General features: G+C 32.7%; 1 protein-coding gene and 1 pseudogene across 1 annotated transcript; both read right to left on the bottom strand.

Annotated features, from left to right (window-relative positions):
- Positions 1 to 2297: 2297 nt before the first annotated feature.
- Positions 2298 to 3759, bottom strand: LOC137402738 (P2X purinoceptor 4 pseudogene; annotated as a pseudogene).
- A 9817-nt stretch (positions 3760 to 13576) lies between these two features.
- Positions 13577 to 17805, bottom strand: LOC137402739 (uncharacterized). The gene is made up of 2 exons (XM_068089242.1): positions 17795 to 17805; positions 13577 to 14513 (listed from the first exon to the last, which is right to left on the bottom strand). The coding sequence occupies exons 1-2, from the start codon at positions 17803 to 17805 to the stop codon at positions 13577 to 13579; spliced, it is 948 nt and encodes a 315-aa protein (XP_067945343.1).
- Positions 17806 to 23296: the final 5491 nt, after the last annotated feature.

Raw genomic sequence — 23296 nt, forward strand, 5'->3', positions numbered from 1 at the left:
AACAGACTAAATTGTAGTGGAGTGTTTGGGTGAAGTAAGCAAAAACACCAAAGCGGTCCTTTGAAAATGAGCTTACATAAAAATTTTGCTGATTTCATCAGAAAGTAATGGTACTTTTCTATTATGTGGATGTTTCAAGATTAAATTTGACAAAACTTGATGGTGGTTAAAATGCTCGGATTCAAGCGAACGCACGAATATGACGTCTATAATAGTTGCACTTTGACAGAGACTAGCAGAATAGAGACACGTTACACTGCAATTTGAATGTCGCTAGCCAACGTCAATAACGACATATGGGCAGTCGCGCAACTAGTGACATCATTTGTGTACATAATTTTTTTCTAAGCGTTTTAACCACAATAAAGTTTTTTGACTTTAATCGTAAAATATCCAGACAGTCAGATGATCTCAAAACATCAAAAACAATCGCAAACTATAGAAAAATACCAATACTTTGTAATAAAATCTACTAAAATTTTGTGTTGTGTAAGTTCATCTTTATTGACCAAAAATTCGTTTTTCGGCTAAAATTTGCAGCCATACATTCAATAACTGTAAATTATTTCAATCAATGCAAGTATAAGTGAAACTGTCTTTTGCTCTCTTCATATTTCTCTCTCTTGCAGTCGATGTTTCAATGCTGACTGTCTTATGGTTTAGGCTTTATCACCGACTTCCATGTGAGAGAAAAAACTAATCAATTCAATACCATAAGCTTGTTATTCGTAAATAATGTTTTAGAGTTTGGACATCGCAATTATTTTGTTATTGTTAGTGATTTAAACGTTGCTTCATTGCTTGGAGTCTGTAAGTTGAAACAGAAGCATTCTCATCTGCTCAGAATCTAAGGCTACATATAGAAATACTCAACTTGGCAGTTATGTCAAACCTCATGACGATTTTTGCTTGCGTTCAAAATTGGGTGAAAGTTTATTGTGACTTCCATGTGCAGGCTCTTAGAGCGCAAAAATGCTGCTAGACTTCTTAAGCTGTCAATTATGAAAAGCTTCCATGAAGCAATTCAGTAATGAATGTCACGTGAATCATTTGAATGATGAAATGATGACATGGAGCCTTAAAAGTTTTGGGGAATTGTTTGGTAGGTATTTCTTGTTTGTTGTAAACAAATCGATTTGTGGCATTTACCAAGCTGCAGAAGCATATGCATACGATCACAATTGCAATAAAATTTTACATGTTGGTTATGGAAAAGCTGTCTGGTACCCATAATGCATTCCTACTTTACATGGCCCTCGTCTGATTGTATAAAGCTGCCATTATACAACCTAGGCTTGTACCGTAGGAGCAAAACAAAACAAATACCAGCAGGTCTACAATTCGTCATTTTAAGCTGCAGCCCAGATGGGTGTTTACAGCTTTGCTTTGAAGCTTGATAGGTTTGCTTTGACTGTTATTAGCTCTGCTTTTTGGTTTCATAGCATTGATTTTAAGTTTCGTAGTTTTGTTTAAAGGTTTTATAGGTTTGGCTTAGCTTTTTATAGCTTTGCTTTAGCTTTGATAGCCTCACTTTAAAATTTTACAGCTTTGCTTTTTAGTTACATAGCTTTGCTTTGAACATTGCGATAATGAGACATAAAATCATGTATCGCGTATCAATCTTCAGAGTATATGTTAATCAACTTGTCAGAAAAATATTTTAACTTCTTTGTGACACTATAAATCAACAGTGTTATTTTACTATCTATTTTTGTAAACGCAGGGTATTTTGATGGATTCAACATGAAATCTTTTTTGGGATGAAAAGCAAAAGCATTTATAAAGAAACTGGTGTTATTTTAAACTCAACAGGATGTGCGGCCTAACTATCACTAATTATTTGCAGGAACTCAGCTGGGTGGCAAGAGCATCAAGCTTGTGTCAAAGTGGGCACATGCAAAGCAGATGGGTTCAGTTAACTATGTGACATGTCTTTGCGTAGTTATATTATAAGAAGGATTTCAAATAGATAGCCTTTCACGTGAAATTTGAGTCCTTATATATAAACATTTGTGCATTAGGCAAGAAATCTTTGGAACGCTGCCAGCAATAGTTGCATGATGGTTTAGCATAAAATCTCTATACATAATTAAGTAGTAATCTTTTTACTAAATAAGGTAACTCAAAGATGCATTTACAATAAAGATGGTTTGCATTTCAACTGATGCCACTCAATATGAAGAAATACAACAATATTTCCATCGCGACCTCTATTCTGTGAATCTGTAAATATATTTGAATTCGACAGAAAAATATTTAATAAAGTTTATTATAGACTGACTCACAGTACACAGTATAAATACATGTATGTGTCAGAAGTTTCTACAGATGTTAAGACAAGTTAGATACAGACAAGTTAAATCTGCATAGAAATATAGCAAACTAAAGTTTAAGTAAAGCATGAGAGACGATAAATGACATCAGAATTTGCTACACTTTTGATTGGATAAGAGAACTGCCATCTAATTCTTCACTACTGCCATTGCTTTGACCAGAGTCAGCAAGTTCATCCTTTGTCTCTCTCTGCTGCCAAATGCCATTTGTCTTTTCATTTTTACCCATCTCCGCTTTTCGTAGAGCAGTGGTAAGTTTTACATCGACAATTCGCTTTTTAAAATATGCTTTATGTCGATGTAATTTGAGAAGCACCATGTTCGCTACAATCTTTGAAATGCCCAAAAGTCCTATACTGGATCCAATATTGAGTAGGCATGTAGTTGGATCAAAAGCTCGGGCAGTAGCTTCATTGTTTAACAGAAATACAATTCCAAATGCTTTTAACAGCTGTCGTTTTTGAACACCATTTTCTGCGTAGTACACCGGGAACCGAAAATTAAATCCTTTCGAAGCATCTCTATTTTGGTACACATCGAGCCGAGAAAAAGTGTATGTTGGTTTACAGGCTGACTCTGGATAATCAAAGTTACAGTCCCATTGAACTGTTATGGAGATACTACCACCTTCAACGGCCATGTCCTTGAAGATCTTTTCATCTTCTTCCGGGTTCGGAGTCATGTCACCTCTCGTCGCCATTCCAACAATTGTGCCGATATGAAAAATTGGACAATATGGATCATTCACAGGATGATAAAAACAACCAGAACTTAATTTTGCTCCATCCACAGACTCAATTAAGTTGCTTCTTCCTTTTTTGAAATATGGAAAGTGAATATTGTTTTTAATAAAAACAGTAAAGTCAAAGACACCTTCAAGAACTGCTGTTTCGCTGTCATTTGGCATAGAGTCGTCTTCAGGTGGGCACCATGTTCGTAGCTCGCAATACCCAACTGTCTTATTACATACACCTGTACTGAAGCCATTAGACTTGCGCATTATTTGACCATTCACGCCACAGTCCTCATCGATATGACAATGAGTCGATCTGTCATAGGGGTTCACACAGGTGGTCTGCTGCTGATCTCTAGTTACAATAACATTCGTCAGCAGAAAGAAAGAAGACGTATCTTGCGGCGGAATGTGGAAATCAGCCGGGTCCCAGATTGTACTTAAAACCCTTTTGTCGGATGAATTGGTTCGAGCGACTCCTTTCATTTTTGTACTGAAACCTGCGACAAAGCCGTTGTCGATATGCTGGTAGCCATTTTGTAGAATGAAAATCCAGACAATAATAACAACTAGCAAAATCAGCTGCATGACAATGTTTACGATTCCTATGAATTTTGACTCCAGTTCAATCATTTTGGGAGTTTCATACGTGAAGAGTAATGGCTTCAGTTTGGTGTAAACTGAAGAACCCATTTTCTTACTTTGTGCTGACAGCGTTCGACCAGATGATTACGATGATCCCAAAAAGTTCAAGGTTGTTGAAGATATCAATGTTTTTAGCTCTGAAGAGTTTTAGCTCGATGACATTCTGCAATAGAAAGAATATATAATTGTATTGTGTGTAGTACACAACCTCTAAAGTTTTCATTTAAAATTATCAATTTAAAAAAATCCTCATAGTGGTTTCAGTGAGCAATAAATAAAACCTGTATTATCAGGAGTGATCTTTTTGGGAAACCAGAATGAATACAAAATACTGGAACTGCAACAGCTAACAACATTGCGAAATCACCTTTTTTAAAATTTATATATGCATCTAAAAATTATTGTGAGCTTTATTTTTGCTGTGTCACAGGTATTTAAAGTGGACTATTGAGTATTTTACATTGCATATCATAACGAGATGAATGCCTGGCTCTGCACAAGTAATAAATAACAATTTATAAACATTACATTACCACACGCACTACATTACCTTTACACTAGATTACCTGCAAATGTTTATAAGCTGTTTTTATTGCCTGTGCCACACCAGGTATTTACCTAGTAAGGCCAGCTGCTAGTCGTTATGTGTGATACAACATTGTAATGCGTGCTTTAACCAATGTAATGAGTTAAGATCACCATTATTGAACCCTATGCAAAAATGATTGCTTTAGTCTAATGGATAAGCTTGAAGCCTTCTAATCTGAAAGTTCAAAGATCAAGTCCTCCACAAAGCAAATTTTTTGTTACCAAAACTTTATTCTTAAAACTGGACAGACGGACACTGAGATTTATATATAAATCAATAAATATAGCATAATTGCTATAGAATAATTAATATGCATTATGAAAACCTGAACATAGCAACGATATATATATTCTGGTTCTTATGCTACTAGAATAATAATAATTGTAACATTAATAAAAAATAATTGTCATAATAATTTTTCTTAATAATAGTTTTGCTAAAAATTAAAATTTTTCATGTTAAAAAACTATCGCAGTGACGCTTTTTATGTAAGTTATTGCCAATGGCGGTTTTCATGACAGTTTTTAAAAATTGAGAATATATGTACCTAAGGGTCTAAGATCAGTCTATAAAACACGTCATCTGCAACGACAACAATGAGTTTAACTAAAACCGAAGTATGTGGAGTAGTGGAAGTAATGTGAGCGCCTCTATGATAATAAATACATGTAGATGTTTTAACCTTTTATCTCTTACAGCGAGATGCTGTAGCTTAGTCTAAAGATTTCAATTAAAAGTTTCCATTATTATATAAAAAACAGTGAGTGCAGAAAAAAATCTAAGCAGAGATTGGTCACCAAGAAGATCTGTACAAGCCTTATCAGCTTTAAATCGAAAGGCTAGCACATAAGTAGGGAAACTTTTAAGCCGTTGAACCTTCATAATGTACTTGGTCTCATTTCATCATTCTATTATGCAAACAATATGTGTGTTGCGCAGGGCTTCCATATGTTTAAGCTCACTTTTCATACATTCTTAACATGACTTACCGATTGACTTACATTTCATTGGCAAATTATGCCAAAAATCAAAATTTAGATATTCTTTCAAATATTGACAACAATATTTTTACTATCACAAGCTGCCATAATGGGAACAAAACTTTAAGATGATTACACAATAAACTCCAGGTTACTATGCACTTGAGCATTGAAAAACACCAAGAAAGATACCGAAAAAGTCAGTTATCATGAACAGCACTGTTGTAATGCTCTTCTCATTCAAATGCAATGCAGCCTGATATTTCGTTTAAATTAAAGTCGGGAAGTTTAGACTTTGTGTGTGTCACGCTTTTTAATTGGCTTATCAGTTGGAAAAAGCAAGCAGCTAGATAGATCTATTCGTTTGTCTATTAATAGATCTATGGCAAGTAAACACATTGATTTAAAGTATGTTTTCTGGGCGAGCACGTATTCACTGAATATTGACAACGCCTTGTTAGTGAATATGACAAAGAGGAGGATTGGTGCTACTGTGAAGAGCGACACCATCATACATGTAGGCCTACACAGAAAAAATAAAGGTACTGCGAGAGACTGCAAAATCAACAGTAAGGGTGATCCTGTTTAATGAGTACTTTCTTAAATGAAAATTTATTTTGCAAAGTGCCTATCGACCCCTTTCAACTGCTAAACAATGATCGACTCTTTGGAAAGCTTCATTGACCTCAACGAGTTGCTATCAATCATTTCACGAACCCTTATAGTAAAGGATTGATGCCTTCTGTAGAAGGAACTTTGTAATAATTTGTCACTATCTCCACATTAAAATGTTGCATTTTATGATAATAGCTTCAATTTAATTGTTACACACTGTTTGTAAATGTACATTTTATTACTAATATGCATATTTTATTATTTATATTTATTTAGAGTGCTCAGGCAGGCTCGTGTGTCGTGAGAAACTGTCAGCTGTGCCAATAAAGCGCAGAGAATAAGTATGTATACAAGTATACTGAGATTAGTACTAGTGGTCGAGTGCTATGCTGCTATGCTGAATCTGAAAGATTTGAATTCTGTACAAGGCAATATTTTAACCCAGCCTCTAAAGGCTGGTCCACACTAGAACGCTGTATGTCGACGTTTTACTTTTGGCATTCGTTGTCAATTATGTGAATTGAGAGACGATAGCAGCAATGAAGCAACACGTATACATCGAACAAGCTTGCAGCTGTCAAACCTTCCCGGTATTTAGGCGAGCGTCGAAACCAGCCTGTACAATGTGAACCATTTGGAGATAGTAATTCGTGGTCACTGATAGCATGATTTTTTATTTCTGTTTATGATAGTTGCTGCAGGAATAGCATTTGAAGCTCACAAAAAGTCAAGATTTTTACAAAAAATTAAAAAGAAAAATAAGAGTATTTGCTGATGCCAACTTGGATAGGTTTGTGATAGCATGAACATTGTTATCATCGACAGTCCCTAAAGTATTGTGGCATCAACGCCGAGATACAGTGATATACTATCTGCCTTTAGTGGGGTTTTGGACAGACGAAGGCAGCTGTTATTATAGTAAAAATTTTGAGTTATACTCCATTTGTTAATGATTCATCTATGCTTTGTTGTAGCAAACCTACTTTTCCGGTGATATACCAAATAAGATCAGTTCACATAATTTTGTTTTATTTTAGCTTTTTATAATAGGCTGATTGTGTCTAATGATCATCTGCTGAGACCAATTAAGAGTTGCCAGTACTCTCTGCAGGCCACTTACAAGGAAATGATAGCAATTAAACAATTAATCTATTAATTAGAGAGCTTCAGCAAAAATATAGTAGACCTGTAATATACATGGTTGTTTCACAGCAAGAGATCAGTTGGTGTAGCGTACAAACGCTAAATATTTACAAATATATCAGGCTACATCATTAATTACTACCCAGTGAGAGGTACCTTTGCTGCTGTCAACAAGAATCCTACTAAGTGCTCATGTACCACAGAGTGCTTTAATAATTAGAAAACTAGAGTAGTTTTTTTAATATCAGCAGAGTGGAAGCTGAGTACCATATATGTAATGAGGCAGAAATCGAAGTTTGAATAACAAAAATCTGTTGAGAAATCAAAGACTGCAAACAATAAATGATGTTTTTGTGCTTTACCTTCTCGGCACAAATGTCAGTCTAAACTAAACAACCATATGCTTATGTAAACTGCACATAAATAACTTGGTATACACTGCCATAGTGTTTGAGAGCTGCCGTGGCTTTGTGGTCTAGAACTCCTGATTTTTAAACAACAGGTTGGGGTTCAATTCTCCAACAACGGCCACTAGTGGTTACAGGACTGCCATCTAATGTTAAACTGTTCACTGCAACCAGGCATATCTCCATCTGTCAAACTTCCCTGGCTACTGAATTTAGAGATATTCAGCCAAGATCTCAAAACCATTGTTTGTACAATAATGCTCTTAGGAAAATATGCACAGCATCTGCTTAGCAGACATCATACTTGATTTTTGAGAGATTGCTCAAACACTCTTGAGCAGTCCCTGATACAAATTAATGATTAAATCAACCTTTACATTTTCATCCTTTGCTCAATATCTTAACTTTGGCAGCTAAAACACCAAGTGCACAAATGTTGTTAAAAAATCTGCATTAATTTTTTTCATTGAAAAAAAGCGTTTCATTGAAAAAAGCATTTCATTTTTTTTTCAAAAAAAAAACATTTCATTGAAAAATCTGCCAAAACTTTCATTACATTACTTTTTACTTTTGTCTAACGTAAAAATTTAGATACAATTTCAAAACTTTTTAAAAACATTTTAAATCTAGATCATCATAAAGATTAATTATTGATAACGAGTAAACTGTAAATATTGGAGCATTTTAACCAAGCTCGCTATAACAACAGAACCAGCTATTTTTGTCAAAAGTGCTGCTGTTTCAGATACCATATGTTAAACTTGATTTAATGCAACAATCAGATTAATTATTTTGCAAATTTAATTTAAAGTTGATGCCCTTCACACAATTCTTATTACCTATCCTATAAACACTCTGCTGTGATGTGCCTAACACCTTCAGCACTGACATCATTTATATGGCATTTTTAAATAAGTCAAAAAGTTAACTTAGGACTTAACATAATTCAATTGGATACTTTTGCTGACCAGAAATTTACACCCTTTTATAATTTTTTTTCTATAATTTTATTATATACTTTATATCTAACCATATCGAATCACATTATAAACGTTCAGCAGTACATACATTCACACATTCCTAGTACAAATCTTTTTTTATAAAGCCAGTTTACACTGCAAATGTTAAAAGGATATTTAATAATAAATTCTGGTCACTTCACTGCTTGATCGACATTGTCAAAAGCTTACATCAAGAGAAGTACCTCCTATCAGCCAAAGAATGCATTATAAACATTAGATTTATTTCTGACAGGCTGTCAGCAAATTCAATTTATATCCTAACTTAACGCAGATTATTTGCTACTCGAATTACAGAAGTGACAAAATTATTGAGGTTTGCCTGGATGATTCTACCTGGACAGCATGATTATAGAATCTATAGATTTGACATGGATAGATTTTTAGACAGGCTGAATTATTTACTAGATAACCTTGAAAACCTAATTAAGTAGATCCAATCAATAAAAGGCTTGTTAGAAATTGTGTAGATAGTTTGAAAAGGCACATTAAACACAGACAAATTTCAAAGCATCAACAATTGTGACAACTCAACTCAAAAGAGCATACCTTGCTTAAACCCCTGAATTTGACTTGAAGCAATTACAATGTTAACTATTTTTTACTGCACAACTTGGTTTTTAAATTTTGATTCCAAGTTTAAACTGACCGTGTTACGGCTCTTGAAGAAACCTCATTCACTGTGATATCAGCAACTGTGGAGCCAAGAAAATAAGCCTAGAACTTACCAAAATGAAAAAATGTGTATAATGTTTGTTTACAAGCTGTTTTGCCATAACAATGGCACTCTTTACAAATACATGTATAATCTCTACAAATTCAGAAAACTTTAAAAGCTAACCTTCTCAATGACTTATAAAATCATAAGTTGTTATGAGATGTTATGTCATAAGAATGTTATATAATCCATCCATATAATCATCAGATTATAACATCATAAGATGTTATAATCTGTCATGAGAATTAAAAACGCTTTAAACCTCTTAATCAACATTACTTAAAATTAAGTTTAGGGTTGAAACTGAATATCAAATGCTGTCTATACTATGAGTAGGAGGTTCCTCACTCCATATTGAATAACTGACTAGAACAGAGAAGGGATAGTTAAGCTGGAAGTGAGCTGAATATCATGATATAACGATTTGCTTGTACATTCCAAAAACTGGGTACCTTAATTTCTATTGGTGGCATCTTTTTTCACCTACTCACACGACTGCATTTTAACTATTAATTATGTGAAATAATAGAGATACACTGTTCTTATCAGCTATACTCATTTTAGTTCACTTTCCATTTTTGCATTCAGCCATTTCAGCAACTTTTGAAGGACCCACAGAAATTTTCTATGGTGAGCTTATGAAAGGCTCACAGCCAAAAGAGAGCATCAAAGTCGCTAAATGTGTCAGACATCACTGTTTTAGTTCCAATCCTTTAACTTTGTAACGTATTTTCTCTCAAGAATGTCTGACTTCTTTCTTTTGATACCTTAGATCTCTGCATTTTAAAACTTTCATAAAAGTTATCATTCGTGTCATACATTTTTTCTAATGAAGTTATATCCAACTTTTTTCGTTATTGATTTACTTATATAAAATTAAATTGAATTTTACATGCTTAATAGTCCTAAGACCAGGGTAGCTCAGGATTTCTTTTATTTTATCTCAAATAGTCGAAGCACACATGTCGATTTTTAAAGCAAACTGCTAAACCACTTTCATGACAGCAATAAATAAATGCAATCATCAATTTTCTTTGTGCATGCAAAGGCACATCCTCGAGTTTTTAATCAAACGGATGTTTAAAAGACTGATCTTTGGAAACCAAACGTAGTTTTGAAACCAAATGTTTTTGGCGACCTTGCAAAAAGTGTGAAGTTAGAAAAAAATTGGCAAAAAATGAGAAATGCATAGAATTCTCACAGATTAATAGACCCATGCAATGATAGAATAGGTTTTATTAGGAGATATTTAAAAATCAAGCACATTTGAATGAGTAAAGTAGTATGATAAACTTCTACAAATAATGTCAGCTTCTCAAAATTTATAAACTATATCAGCAAGTAGGTTTTACTAATGATCAACTTCAAGTTATAGAATGCTAAACTTACTATGAAATAAGTTAATAAGTTTACCTGAAATGTCCTAGCATGTATTCACATCTATCACTGTCACACTAATATGCAGGTTGTGTGGATGCAGAACTCATCTCCAACTACATGTATAGTGAATCATTCGCAAGTTGCCAGACACGCATCAACAGAGAAGTGAGATAGTGGAACACTAGGGGTGCATGCAAGACTTTTGATTATACAAAATGCGCTTCTCAGATTACACTCCTTTATAGTCTGGTAATAGTTATATTCCTAAAGTACTGTGAGGACTAAGGCTATTGCTCTTATATAAAATGATCTTTTAGCTAATGAGGGAGACAATCCTTAAACTTGGCTGAAGAGCCTACACATTTTCATATTAAAATAAGCAGCTACACATTTCATATTAAACGAAAAATAATAAACTATTTGTATCTTTAGTGACTTAATCATACACCTCTAATTTGACTAGCGACAGTATTTTAATTCTGCACATGGAGATTTGCGTGTACAGCTTGTGCATGTCAAAAGATATTTAACTTTTAGGTAGTAAAACTACCCTGGCAACTCGATGCCCGTGAGAGATCATCTGATGTAATAACTAAATGAAAATTATTCCAAAATGCATCAAGGTTGATGATGGCCGCAGGTGACAAAGCAACCTAAAAGTTGTGAGTATGAAACCTGCTGAAAGCAATCCTTTTTTTTATAACATTCCCAGTGTGGTACAGATGGACAGACGAACATACAGATGGACAGACACGACTCCTATTATAGTAAAGATTCCTATGTTATCTGTAATTGTAATAAACTACATATTTTTACTGTTTATATTTGCTTGAGCCACATTTACTATGAAGTAAAATGATTAGGTTTTCATAATAATAGAAAGTAAATGAACATAATTTTTGAAAAAAACTAAAATTCAAGCTCGGTGTTATTTGAGTTCTTAAATTTGCGTTGAAAAGAGGAAAATCAGACAGCTGAAAACAGCGCAAAAAAGATAACTATAATCATTTTGTTGTAAGGTTTATGATAACAATCCTTACGGTGTATACACTATTGTGATTATGTAATATATATATATATATATATATATATATATATATATATATATATATATATATATATATATATATATACATATATATATATATATATATATATATATATATATATATATATATATATATATATATATATATATATATACATATATATATACAGTATATATATATATATATACAGTATATATATACAGTATATATATACAGTATATATATACAGTATATATATACAGTATATATATATAAATATATATATATACAGTATATACATATATATACATATATACAGTATATATATATAAATACATATATATATATATATATACATGTAGTACTTTATCGGCAATAGTTTTAATTCAAAAATAAATAAAAATTTCAATGTATTTTACAAAAATGGTAAAACAAACAAATGGCAACAGTTAGCCATTAAAATCAAATAAATGACAAAGAAGGGGCAAAGACCAAGAAGGGAATAGTGTAAGATACATATATACTACTCAGACATTTATAAATAGTCTTGTTAATGCTTTGCAAGCTTCACTTGTTTAACCATACACAGATTTATGAAAATATATGCTGGTAAAATTCTCAATGATAATGGTTAATATTTACCAAACATTTGTAAGGCAAAACACAGTTTCTTGGTTTGCTATCAAATCTCGTTGGTTCGAACTAATACAGAGTGAGTCATATCTAGTCATCGAAAAAGTGTGAACATCAAGAATTGAGTAGTCTACTGACAGTACATCGCTGTACATCAAACAGCCTATAGTCTCACACATTCTCCTAGGCTCCTAGGCTACAGTATGGTACAATATGCATGTTCAGTATACATGAGAGAATAAAGTATGGTTACATCTGCAACGGGGGTACAGTATGATATTAATAGCATTGATAAACCAAAATTACAGTACATTACAATACAGCATCAGACAATCATATGGATAATGGAACGACTACGAAAGTGAATTTCAAAAAAACAAAATTTGACTGTATATTGCAAGATAAGGTTTAGATTTTAAGTTTTTTTGGTAATCGAAAACCTTATAATTATGACTAATTATTACCTTTTGGTTTCATTTAAACAATTAAATTAATTTCTTTAAAAAATTTCTTATTAATATAATGTACCAAATTAAAAAACTTTTACCTTCTGTTAAAAAAAACATTATGGAACATAGTATTGTTTGGTATGACATCAAATTGCATAAAGCATTTATATTTTAATTAAAACATATACCCTGATAGATTTCTTATGTAGATATTTGTTACAAGATTTCCAGATAAATTTTTAGAATTATCATATTATCATTATTATCATAAACCATCTTCTTAATACTTCTTATCTATGCAATGTTATTCACTAAAGTAAATAATTCATAGCGCTATATATTTTTACAACTTTATTTTTATTTTATTTTTGTAAAATAAAGTTTCCAGTTATATGGAGGCCATAACTCCCATTTAGCATTGAGAATGCATCCTAATCAAATTTGGGTATGATTTAAACTAGCTCTGAGCTTTTTCCCAACTGCATCAGGATTCATTCTACGATATACTAATTATAATTTTAAGTTATAAGCTAAAAAAAAGTTAGTACAAGTCTAAACATAAAAGCACTTCTTTAGCCTCATACCTTATTCATATACTGTAAGCGGCGTAATTTATTTTCACTAAAATAAAAAAACGCAATGTCATAATCATCATATTCTCAAAGCAATTTTACTCACAGCCATTTTTTCCAACCCTTTCTCAATTCTTACTTGCGTAGAACGTTTTTGAGTAATCTCCCTATGTACACAAATTCCTACCCATTGCATGATATTGACATTTTGATGCGCATTTTATGGTGTGCTATGCTATTTTGTTAATGAGTATATTCTTGAATTAAAGCTGTATCATTACCTCACTGTTTGTATGTCATAGTATATGTTTATGTGGTTTGGAATTGTATCATTACTTCATTCTCTGTATGTCGTAGTATTTCTCTATGTCTATTCTCTGTATGTCGTAGTATTTCTCTATGTCTATTCTCTGTATGTCGTAGTATTTCTCTATGTCTATTCTCTGTATGTCGTAGTATTTCTCTATGTCTATTCTCTGTATGTCGTAGTATTTCTCTATGTCTATTCTCTGTATGTCGTAGTATTTCTCTATGTCTATTCTCTGTATGTCGTAGTATTTCTCTATGTCTATTCTCTGTATGTCGTAGTATTTCTCTATGTCTATTCTCTGTATGTCGTAGTATTTCTCTATGTCTATTCTCTGTATGTCGTAGTATTTCTCTATGTCTATTCTCTGTATGTCGTAGTATTTCTCTATGTCTATTCTCTGTATGTCGTAGTATTTCTCTATGTCTATTCTCTGTATGTCGTAGTATTTCTCTATGTCTATTCTCTGTATGTCGTAGTATTTCTCTATGTCTATTCTCTGTATGTCGTAGTATTTCTCTATGTCTATTCTCTGTATGTCGTAGTATTTCTCTATGTCTATTCTCTGTATGTCATAGTATTTCTCTATGTCTATTCTCTGTATGTCGTAGTATTTCTCTATGTCTATTCTCTGTATGTCGTAGTATTTCTCTATGTCTATTCTCTGTATGTCGTAGTATTTCTCTATGTCTATTCTCTGTATGTCGTAGTATTTCTCTATGTCTATTCTCTGTATGTCGTAGTATTTCTCTATGTCTATTCTCTGTATGTCGTAGTATTTCTCTATGTCTATTCTCTGTATGTCGTAGTATTTCTCTATGTCTATTCTCTGTATGTCGTAGTATTTCTCTATGTCTATTCTCTGTATGTCATAGTATTTCTCTATGTCTATTCTCTGTATGTCGTAGTATTTCTCTATGTCTATTCTCTGTATGTCGTAGTATTTCTCTATGTCTATTTCTCTGTATGTCGTAGTATTTCTCTATGTCTATTCTCTGTATGTCGTAGTATTTCTCTATGTCTATTCTCTGTATGTCGTAGTATTTCTCTATGTCTATTCTCTGTATGTCGTAGTATTTCTCTATGTCTATTCTCTGTATGTCGTAGTATTTCTCTATGCGGTTTGATAACTTTTTGCCTAATTATTTTTGTAGCCCCGGTTAGATAAGGATTTTAATTTATGGCAATCTTCTCATGAGTGATTGTGTTACAGTAGTGGATTGAATAGTTGCTCTAGAAAATCTGACATTTAGAGCTCTTCCTGCCAGGTTTAACAAGTTTATGCTGGGTCAGTTGGTTGGACCAAGAGCCGGAGTAACAAGTTTCGAGGTTTTAGGCAATTGACGCTTTTTTTTGCTTGAGGTGTTCTAAAAATGTCTTTGTGGTTTTTTCTGATAAAATTTAAATCTGTAATGTTAGTAATCTTTACAAAGTTTTCAATTTGGCGCTAAGCAGAAAATTTTTTGAAAATCTAGTTTAGCTAAAACAGAAATAATTCAGAAACCACTGAGAATCATAGTAAGCATGACAAACAAATATAACTAGCAGAGACTTTCGTTGAAGGGCTTCTGTTTCCTTTGACGGGCTGTTGCCATATCGGTTGTAGAGACAGTCTACTTACACCTAGTTAAATCTTCTGGTGTCATGTCTATCTTATTATGTAACATCAGATAGACACTTTTGCATCCGTAAAAATTGCTGGAACCAGATTTAAATGGCCATTACTAATTGCAAGTTTTATAACATTTTATTATATTATAAATTGAAGTTTTTTATATGAAGCAAGGTTTGAATGGACTCATATTGCGTTCCAAATTACTGTAGGCTTGTTCAAATGCCTTGTAGCTAGAAAATCAAATCAGTGGTGACTTATTGGCTCAATATATCATTTGAAGTTTTCAAAAGTATATTGTGCCTAAAATCATTATATTTAATACTGTTTAAATATCAGACAGCTATTTTTAGAAATGATTATATTATAATAAAAACTTTAATTTACTACTTGAGTAAGTATTTTAGAATAGTGCTATGAGTGCAGCCATTCTGAAACAGATTTCCAAAATTATTTGCTCCGATTGTATTAGACTTATAGCACAGTTTGAATTCAAAATTAAGAACTCATTCAACTTTAGGCTTTTAGTATATCCAACATTATAATCTCTATCACAAGTAACTCATAACACGGTATAGATGATTGCATCTTTGTGTGTAAAATCAATGAATTGAGCTTTATAAACCTCTTTTTGAGATACAGAGCAAGGGTCACTTTGTCACTAAATCATTCAGCAGATTCATTCTTGGCAATCTTTGCTATAATAAGAACAATGTCTGTCTATCCATCTGTCTGAAAACATGGCTGAAGATTGGAAAAAATATTGCATCATGTAGGATTTGAACACACAAGATTAAAATTTGCTGATCGGCATTCTAATGCCTGCTTTAATCAATCTGCTTCTTCCTGCAAGTCAGAATAATTTTATGTAGAGTTATTACACCTGACGATCTCTCATTACGCACGATACTTCCAGGGTACTAGTAGTGATAAAAACGATTCATCATCATTTGCACTCTGTAAAGTCGACGACGACTGTGTTATTGGTTATATCTCTCCAGAATGGCCGATCTTGAAAAGTTTGTTGCTGCCTTAAAGACTCTAAAAAATGAACTTACAGACGATTTTAGTAGAAATTTTATTTACTATTTTTACTATTATATTAAGTTTTAGTAGTAAAAACAGAGAGTTTTGGTGTTTTTCTAGGATTTGCAATCGTTTTTGAAGTTTTAGGTGATTTGATAGCCAGGATGTTTCAAGATTAAAATCAAAAATACTCGATCGCACACAAAACGCTCAGATTCAAGCGAAAGTGCGATTATGGTGTCTATAGTAGCAAAGAGGCTTACATAATAAAGATGTGTAATGTTGCAGCTTAAACTCAATAGCTAATATTAATAACAAAAGAGACATACAGCCGCGCAACTAATGGCATAATTTCATAATTCCTTTTTATTTGAGAGTTTTCAACGATGATCAAGCTCAGTTGGTTTTAATCTTGAAACAACTTGGCAGACATATCATCTCAAACATAAAAAAACGATCGCAAATGATAAAAAGTTCGAATACTTTTTGATAAAATCTACTAAAATTATGTGCATCTTTAAACAGGAGTTGAGGTCATTCCTGATTTTTATATCCCAAGCAAAGTTATAAATGACAAAGCTGTCAAGGTAGCCCCTCTGATTCTATTAAGTAGTTCAGCGTATTCTAAGACAAAAACTTATGATAGTCTGTTTTAGGCATTGTATTAGCCCTGAAGACTATCACATTTTATAAAATAAAAGACCAGTGAATCTTAAAAACTATAATTTGAATGCACTAAGATGTGGAAATTTGGTTGGAAACAATTTCGTCGTTACTGGAAATTTATTAAGGCAAAAATAGTCAGTAGCCAATAGCTGTTATTTGTCCATGATGATGATCATGATGTCTAGAGACTTTGGATGTTGCTGCCTACATAGAGATTCATATAGGAAAGATACAAGTGGATTTCGGCTATCATACTCAAACCGCAGTCATAGACACCTCGACTGATTGCAAGAAAGAGAAGAGAGAGAGATTGGAGAGAGAGAGATAGAGAGAGAGAGATCTAGTGTTATCAGCTAGTCAGACTGTAAGCTAGTCATTAGCCAAGGATCAGAATGCAGGTATAACCTTTCATTATAGATGTGGTATTTATATGATGCATACAAATATTTGCATTTTTACGAATAATCCTCGCGTAATACAAGTTAAACTTGTAATCTCTAGGCATTAACCTTTTACGTGCGGTGCTAAACGATCACCTGGCTATACTCCTAAAACTTGTGCTCAGGTTAAACTTTGTCTAACCTAGAAAGGCAATGCCGATTTTGGGCTGCTGCTGGCCATGCACTAGCAATCAGTGGTTTGTGCTAGATTAAAGTGAAGTTGTCTACCCCATAACAAGCTTTGCGAACTAAACTGTGCCATTATCACAGTTCTTTGAGATCAATTTGGTGGGATATTGTGTGAGTAATCAAAGACCACACATAAAGCTACCACATGATAATATTAGATCATGCAATATGAAAAATGATTCTTTACAGGGTAAGATTCTAAAATAGGTAAGATTTTTACACAAAGAGTTATCAGGAATATGCAAAGGAAGATAACTTCAAATGTTTATCAAACACCTTATTACTATGAGCAGTGGTTTCAAACAGTTACCTTAAGGTCATACTGTAAAAGTTACTAAGGTGGCTAGATTAGTTTAAGTTACAAGAACATTGACAGCTGATGACTGCTTCCTGTGCCATAAGAAAGACAGTTGTTAGCTGACTTGCCAATTTTAGTAATTCAGTGAAAGTCATATTTACAACTTTGGTACCATAAAAATAATTTTACCAAAATTTTTGCATAAATTCAATTTTCTTGCTTTTAATTTAGATTGATTTTACTTCAACAAATCAAAGATATAACTAAAAAAAATTCAAAACTTAAATATAAAAAAATGATTTTGTAATTAAGGTAGAATATTTTTGCTTATATCCAAATAAAGTTATAATATACTATAATAAAGTTATAATTATTATTTACAGTGCTTTTGTGGAACCCACTAAAAATTTATTCTTTGATTATAAAATTAGTGACATTCTATATGCAATACAACCAAATGATTCAGTAATAATTGTAGCAAACTGAAACTTTCCAGCATAAGTCTTTGTTGGTTTATTTTATTCAAACTTTATAAACCAACCAACCAAATAATTGTCAAAACCAAAATCACAGGTGAATACATTGAAAATTTTTGTGACCGATAAAAGTGTGACTTAATCACTCCAATTATTTACTATAATAAGCTCAGTGTCCGGCCATTAGTCTGTCCAAAGCCACACTAAAAGCGCTAGGAAAAAATGTTGGACTGCATGGGAATAGAACCCTAATCTTCAAAATCCCAGCCAATTTTTGCTATTAAACGCACCAATCAGACACCTTGGTACAGCTTGGAACAAATGTGCACAAACTTATTACACCTGATGATCTCTCACCATGCTAAGAGATCATCATTCATAAGCCACGCTAAGAGCATTTGGAAAAACATTTACCTGTCAGGCGTATTCAACGCTGTTATTCCAAGAAAAAATTATTTGCTTGGATTACAAGGTTTTTGACTCTGACCTACATTAGATTCTGAAATGGATCAAACTTGTAGTTTAATGTAGCTTTGTAGTTTGCTAACATATTATTAATTTTTGAGGTTTTGCTATGAAGATGGAAACAAAAACTTGAAAAAAGTCGATCTAACTAATTAAATAAATATTTGTATCTGCTGCAGCTAGATTGCTAATAACTATACAATAAGCGAAGGGCTTACAACTCCCTTATTTAAGTGCTTTTATTGGCATGCCATTGTAAAGAATTAGAGTTTTTAGGAGTTGTGCTACATTTTTAGGAGTTGTGCTACTTTTAATAATATTTAGAAATCTTCAAACAAATTCCTTTAACAGAGAGTATAGATATTTTTGTATCATTTGAGATTTTGCCTGCTGTTTTAGGTTATCTGACAGCCAGAATGTCTCAAGATTAAAATCGTGATTAATTAAAATATTATTTTAATTACAGCTAATAGAGATGTCAGCTTTACAAGCTTTGTAACTTAATTTTTCCTATAAACATGTGATAGGATTTCATTTTAACAAGTAACGAGGGCTACTTTGAGTGGCAATAAATAGAATTTAAGAAGGTAGTTTTTGGTACAACAACCTCTTGTCAAAAGTCCCGTAGTAAGAAGTGTCTGAGGACTATAGATTTCTTGTGGACCAAGTGATAGAAACTTCACAAAGAAATCATCGCAGTTATTTCATAATACCAATCTTAAAAGTGAACTTACAATTAGTGAAATGATACAAATGAAAATAGTATCAATGCACTGCTAAACATCAAACTTAAATTTGATATAATTTTTATCTTTGTAGACCTACTTAGTCTAAGGATATACATTTGATAGCTTGAATGAGATCCTTGCTTGGAACACTCAGGTTAGTGGTCTGTAGTTGCACTTTGGCACAAAGAGATTGACAGAATAGAGACGTGTAATGCTGTAACTGGAACGCAATAGCCAATATCAGTAATGAGAAAGAAGCAGCCGCAACTAGTGATGCCATTTGGCACATAATTTTCTTCTGAATGTTTTAACCGGGATCAAGCCTTGTGTGTTTTAATAATGAAATATCCTGAGTGTCTGATCACCTAAAACAATGTAAATATAAAAATATATAAACATATATAAAATATATAAATATAAAAATATACATATAACAAACAACAAACACAATTTTGAATGATAGAAAAATATCTATATTTTTTGATCAATCTTCTTTTAGTTTGATCTGAGTTACCTCTTAATTTAAAAATATTTCTCAGGATCACATCACGCAGCTGCAATCTAAAGCTCCTAACAAAGGACACTCATAAATGAAGCAGATCAACACTGCAATGAAATCGGTTGGTGTGTGTTGAACAAGCTGACAATAAGCTAAAACAGAACAGTAATTGTGATATGAACAGAGGGAGAGGGTGAATGCTCTAGTTATATGATAACTAAACCTATGCAGCTATCGTGTTATGTAACATTTTCCTAGTTGAAGTGTAGAGGTTGGTTCAAACTATATCACTATATGTTGGAGTTGTCCTTTCTGTGCTCATTGTCCACTATGCGCGCAGTAAACCTATAACATGGACGAAGTGATGCGGAAAAGGTACATAGGGAAAGTTTGCAGCTGTCAAAATTTCCTGATGGCCCTGAACATCAATGACATGGTGGCAATTCCCAGTTGCGGATAGCATGATTTATTTTTTTCCGTTTACGATCGTCGCTGCGGGACTAGCATTTAATTCGACTGCGCAAAAACAAACAGATCATTTCAGGAAAATTGAAAAGAAAAATGAGAACACTACATATTGGAGTATTTGCTGATTCAAATGCAGATGGGTTTTGTGGTAGTGTGAACATGGTTATTATCGGCAATGACCAGAGTATTATAGCATCAAGATACAAAAATATAGTGTGAACCGGCCTTAAGGGCTATGCATACAGAAATGTACGTACATGTCAATTATTGTTGTTGCAGGGTATGCTTGGTTGTTGCAAGTCAGTGAAATTTGGCTTGTTGTTATCTTAATAATTTTTATTGATATTTTTATTACTTCTGACTGTCAGTCCTTCAATAATAATACCAAATAAAAGTAGCATGAGACTGCATCAGCATACGCCAGTTCTTTCTCACACAGAGTTGCCCGCTCATGATTTGCCGACTTGCTCTCATAATTTTCATTGAACATTTTTTGGAATTTAGTTAATCTGAGATTAAGCTGAATCACTTTTACTAACAGTAGAATATGAGTACCCCAGGCTAATCTTCAACTTATTTTACTAAATTAGACACTAATATTGACAAGTTTTCTAAACTCTGATATATCATTCGTTTTGGACTCACTGTAAAACCAACATCTTTCTATCCTGTAACGCCTCTAGCCATGTTTAACTCTAAAGGAGAGTAGGAGTGGTAACAGTACACTACAATTAGTTATTTTGTCCACCAATAAAGTGCTAAGCAAAACTTTTGTTCGCTGCCAAAAGTCATTTGCTTAAAACTTTTGAGAAAGATAGATGAGGGTGATAAAAAAATCCTTCTCATTTTTCATGTACCCTTTTATGTATGACATACTTTATCATATTGACATATTTTCATATGACCTGCTTTGACATTCTTTTGTCTGTTTACTTCTTTTGTACCTAGACAATTATGTTAATTTATGCCTATAGAAATGAATGTTTTTTGTCAGTGAGTATGCATGTCGAAGATATTTATGTCTATGGATGCTTAGGTCAATGCATATATATGTCAAAATTTTTGTCCATGGATGTTCATGTCAATGCATGTTTGTGCCTATAAATTGTATGCTTTCGGCACAAACTATCTTATCTGTTATCTACAAGCAAACTTTAGCTTAAATACAAAAACTTTACAAGATATCACACATTTATGTGAACTTCTCTAAGGCTGCATACGCAAACATGGACACTCTCAGACATTTACACATTCATGTACATAAGTATGCTAGGCATTGCGGTTTACATCAAGTCCCTTCAGTGTTAGAATAGCGGTCGTTGATGGCATAAACATGTTACGCAATGATTCCATAAGAGAACTAGCTATATAATTGTTAATGGATCAGATAAGTTTGATTGACAAATCTAGGATAATGAGGTTGATATAAACCTCTCAAAGACCTAGGCTATATTGGCACGTTTTCGATATGAAAGATGAACAAGCACAACATTTTGATAGATGTTATCAGAAAGTATTGATATTTTCTATCATTTGCGTTTGTGGTTAATGTTTGAAGTGATCTGAATGTCAAGATGTTTTATGATTGAAACTAAAAAACTTGATCATGGTTAAAAAGCATAAAACATAAATCAAACGAAGTGTGATTATGACATCTATAGGTGGGAAGAGACAGATATAAAAACATACTAATATAGCCTCTGTCTACGATCTACAGCAACTTTGTATTTACATCGGAATACAAGATTTGTTGATCAAACTTCTCTGATTCATATGCAGTAATATAGTTAGTTCCTTACGCAATATTTGTGTAACATGCTTATGCCCTGTTAACATCTTTAAACATCAAACTTCACAACAATAACGCAATGGATATATCCAATAATTTTAGCTTGGATATTTCACTTATGGTATTTTCTGCTAGCACCGCTTTCCTGCAGAGAAAAACAACTTGATGAATCAGAGAATCAGTGAGTTAATGGCTAAAGGTTAGACAACAGCTGGAGGAAATAACAAAGAATTGTCATTAAGTTCCTGATGAGGGCTGATTCGCAGTAAACAGGAAAACTTTTTTGATTTGTTCCTTAGCTAAAAGCAACTAAAACCAAGATAAAATATCCTGAATGCTGAAGGAAATTCAACTAACAAATTTTATGCTTGAGCTTTAATCAATCAGATGAAAAGCTAACAGTGAACTGATAAACAGTTTGTTGATGTTGCGAGTATTTTTATTTTACTCTAAAATGACCCGTCATCTTACAAGGAATACTGAACCAATTTTAAATATGCTACAATGTCAAAATTCAAAAAACCAAATAAAGCCATTTAGATTAAACAGTAAAATTAAATGATAACTTGGAGATAACTAAAATTCATTTATCTATATTATTGGCATCAAAGTTTAAAAACAAAACTTGCAGCAACCTTTAAATGCATACCATAATACAACTTTATGTATTCCTGTTTGCTTTTTTTTAATGTGACTATTAGCCAGTCAGTAACTAGAGAATTTTTTCAAAATACTAGCAGAATTATTCGAAAAATAAAGTAACACTGAAAAAAAACCACATTCAAAAATTCAAAATTTTTGCCCACATGGTTTGGAGGAGATACTGAAATTAGTGCAGTTGAGAGCTAAAGACGATGACTCTAAAAGGAATGGGTGTTTGCCAAATACGATTGAAAAGCTTGGTTCATTCCCTTCGTTAGTGGTTACCAATCCCTATGTTTTGATAAAAGAAGTGATGTTGAACATTGAAAAATCTGAGAACTGAGTTCAATACAGCCTATTTCATCTTACCATTGTACCATTTATTCATTTTCAACTTTTAATTTTGTGATTATGGCGCTGACTTATGATTTATGGGTCAGGGGTTTG

This window comes from Watersipora subatra, chromosome 8 (assembly GCF_963576615.1).
Source record: "Watersipora subatra chromosome 8, tzWatSuba1.1, whole genome shotgun sequence".
In the NCBI taxonomy this organism is placed as follows: Eukaryota; Metazoa; Bryozoa; class Gymnolaemata; order Cheilostomatida; family Watersiporidae; genus Watersipora; species Watersipora subatra.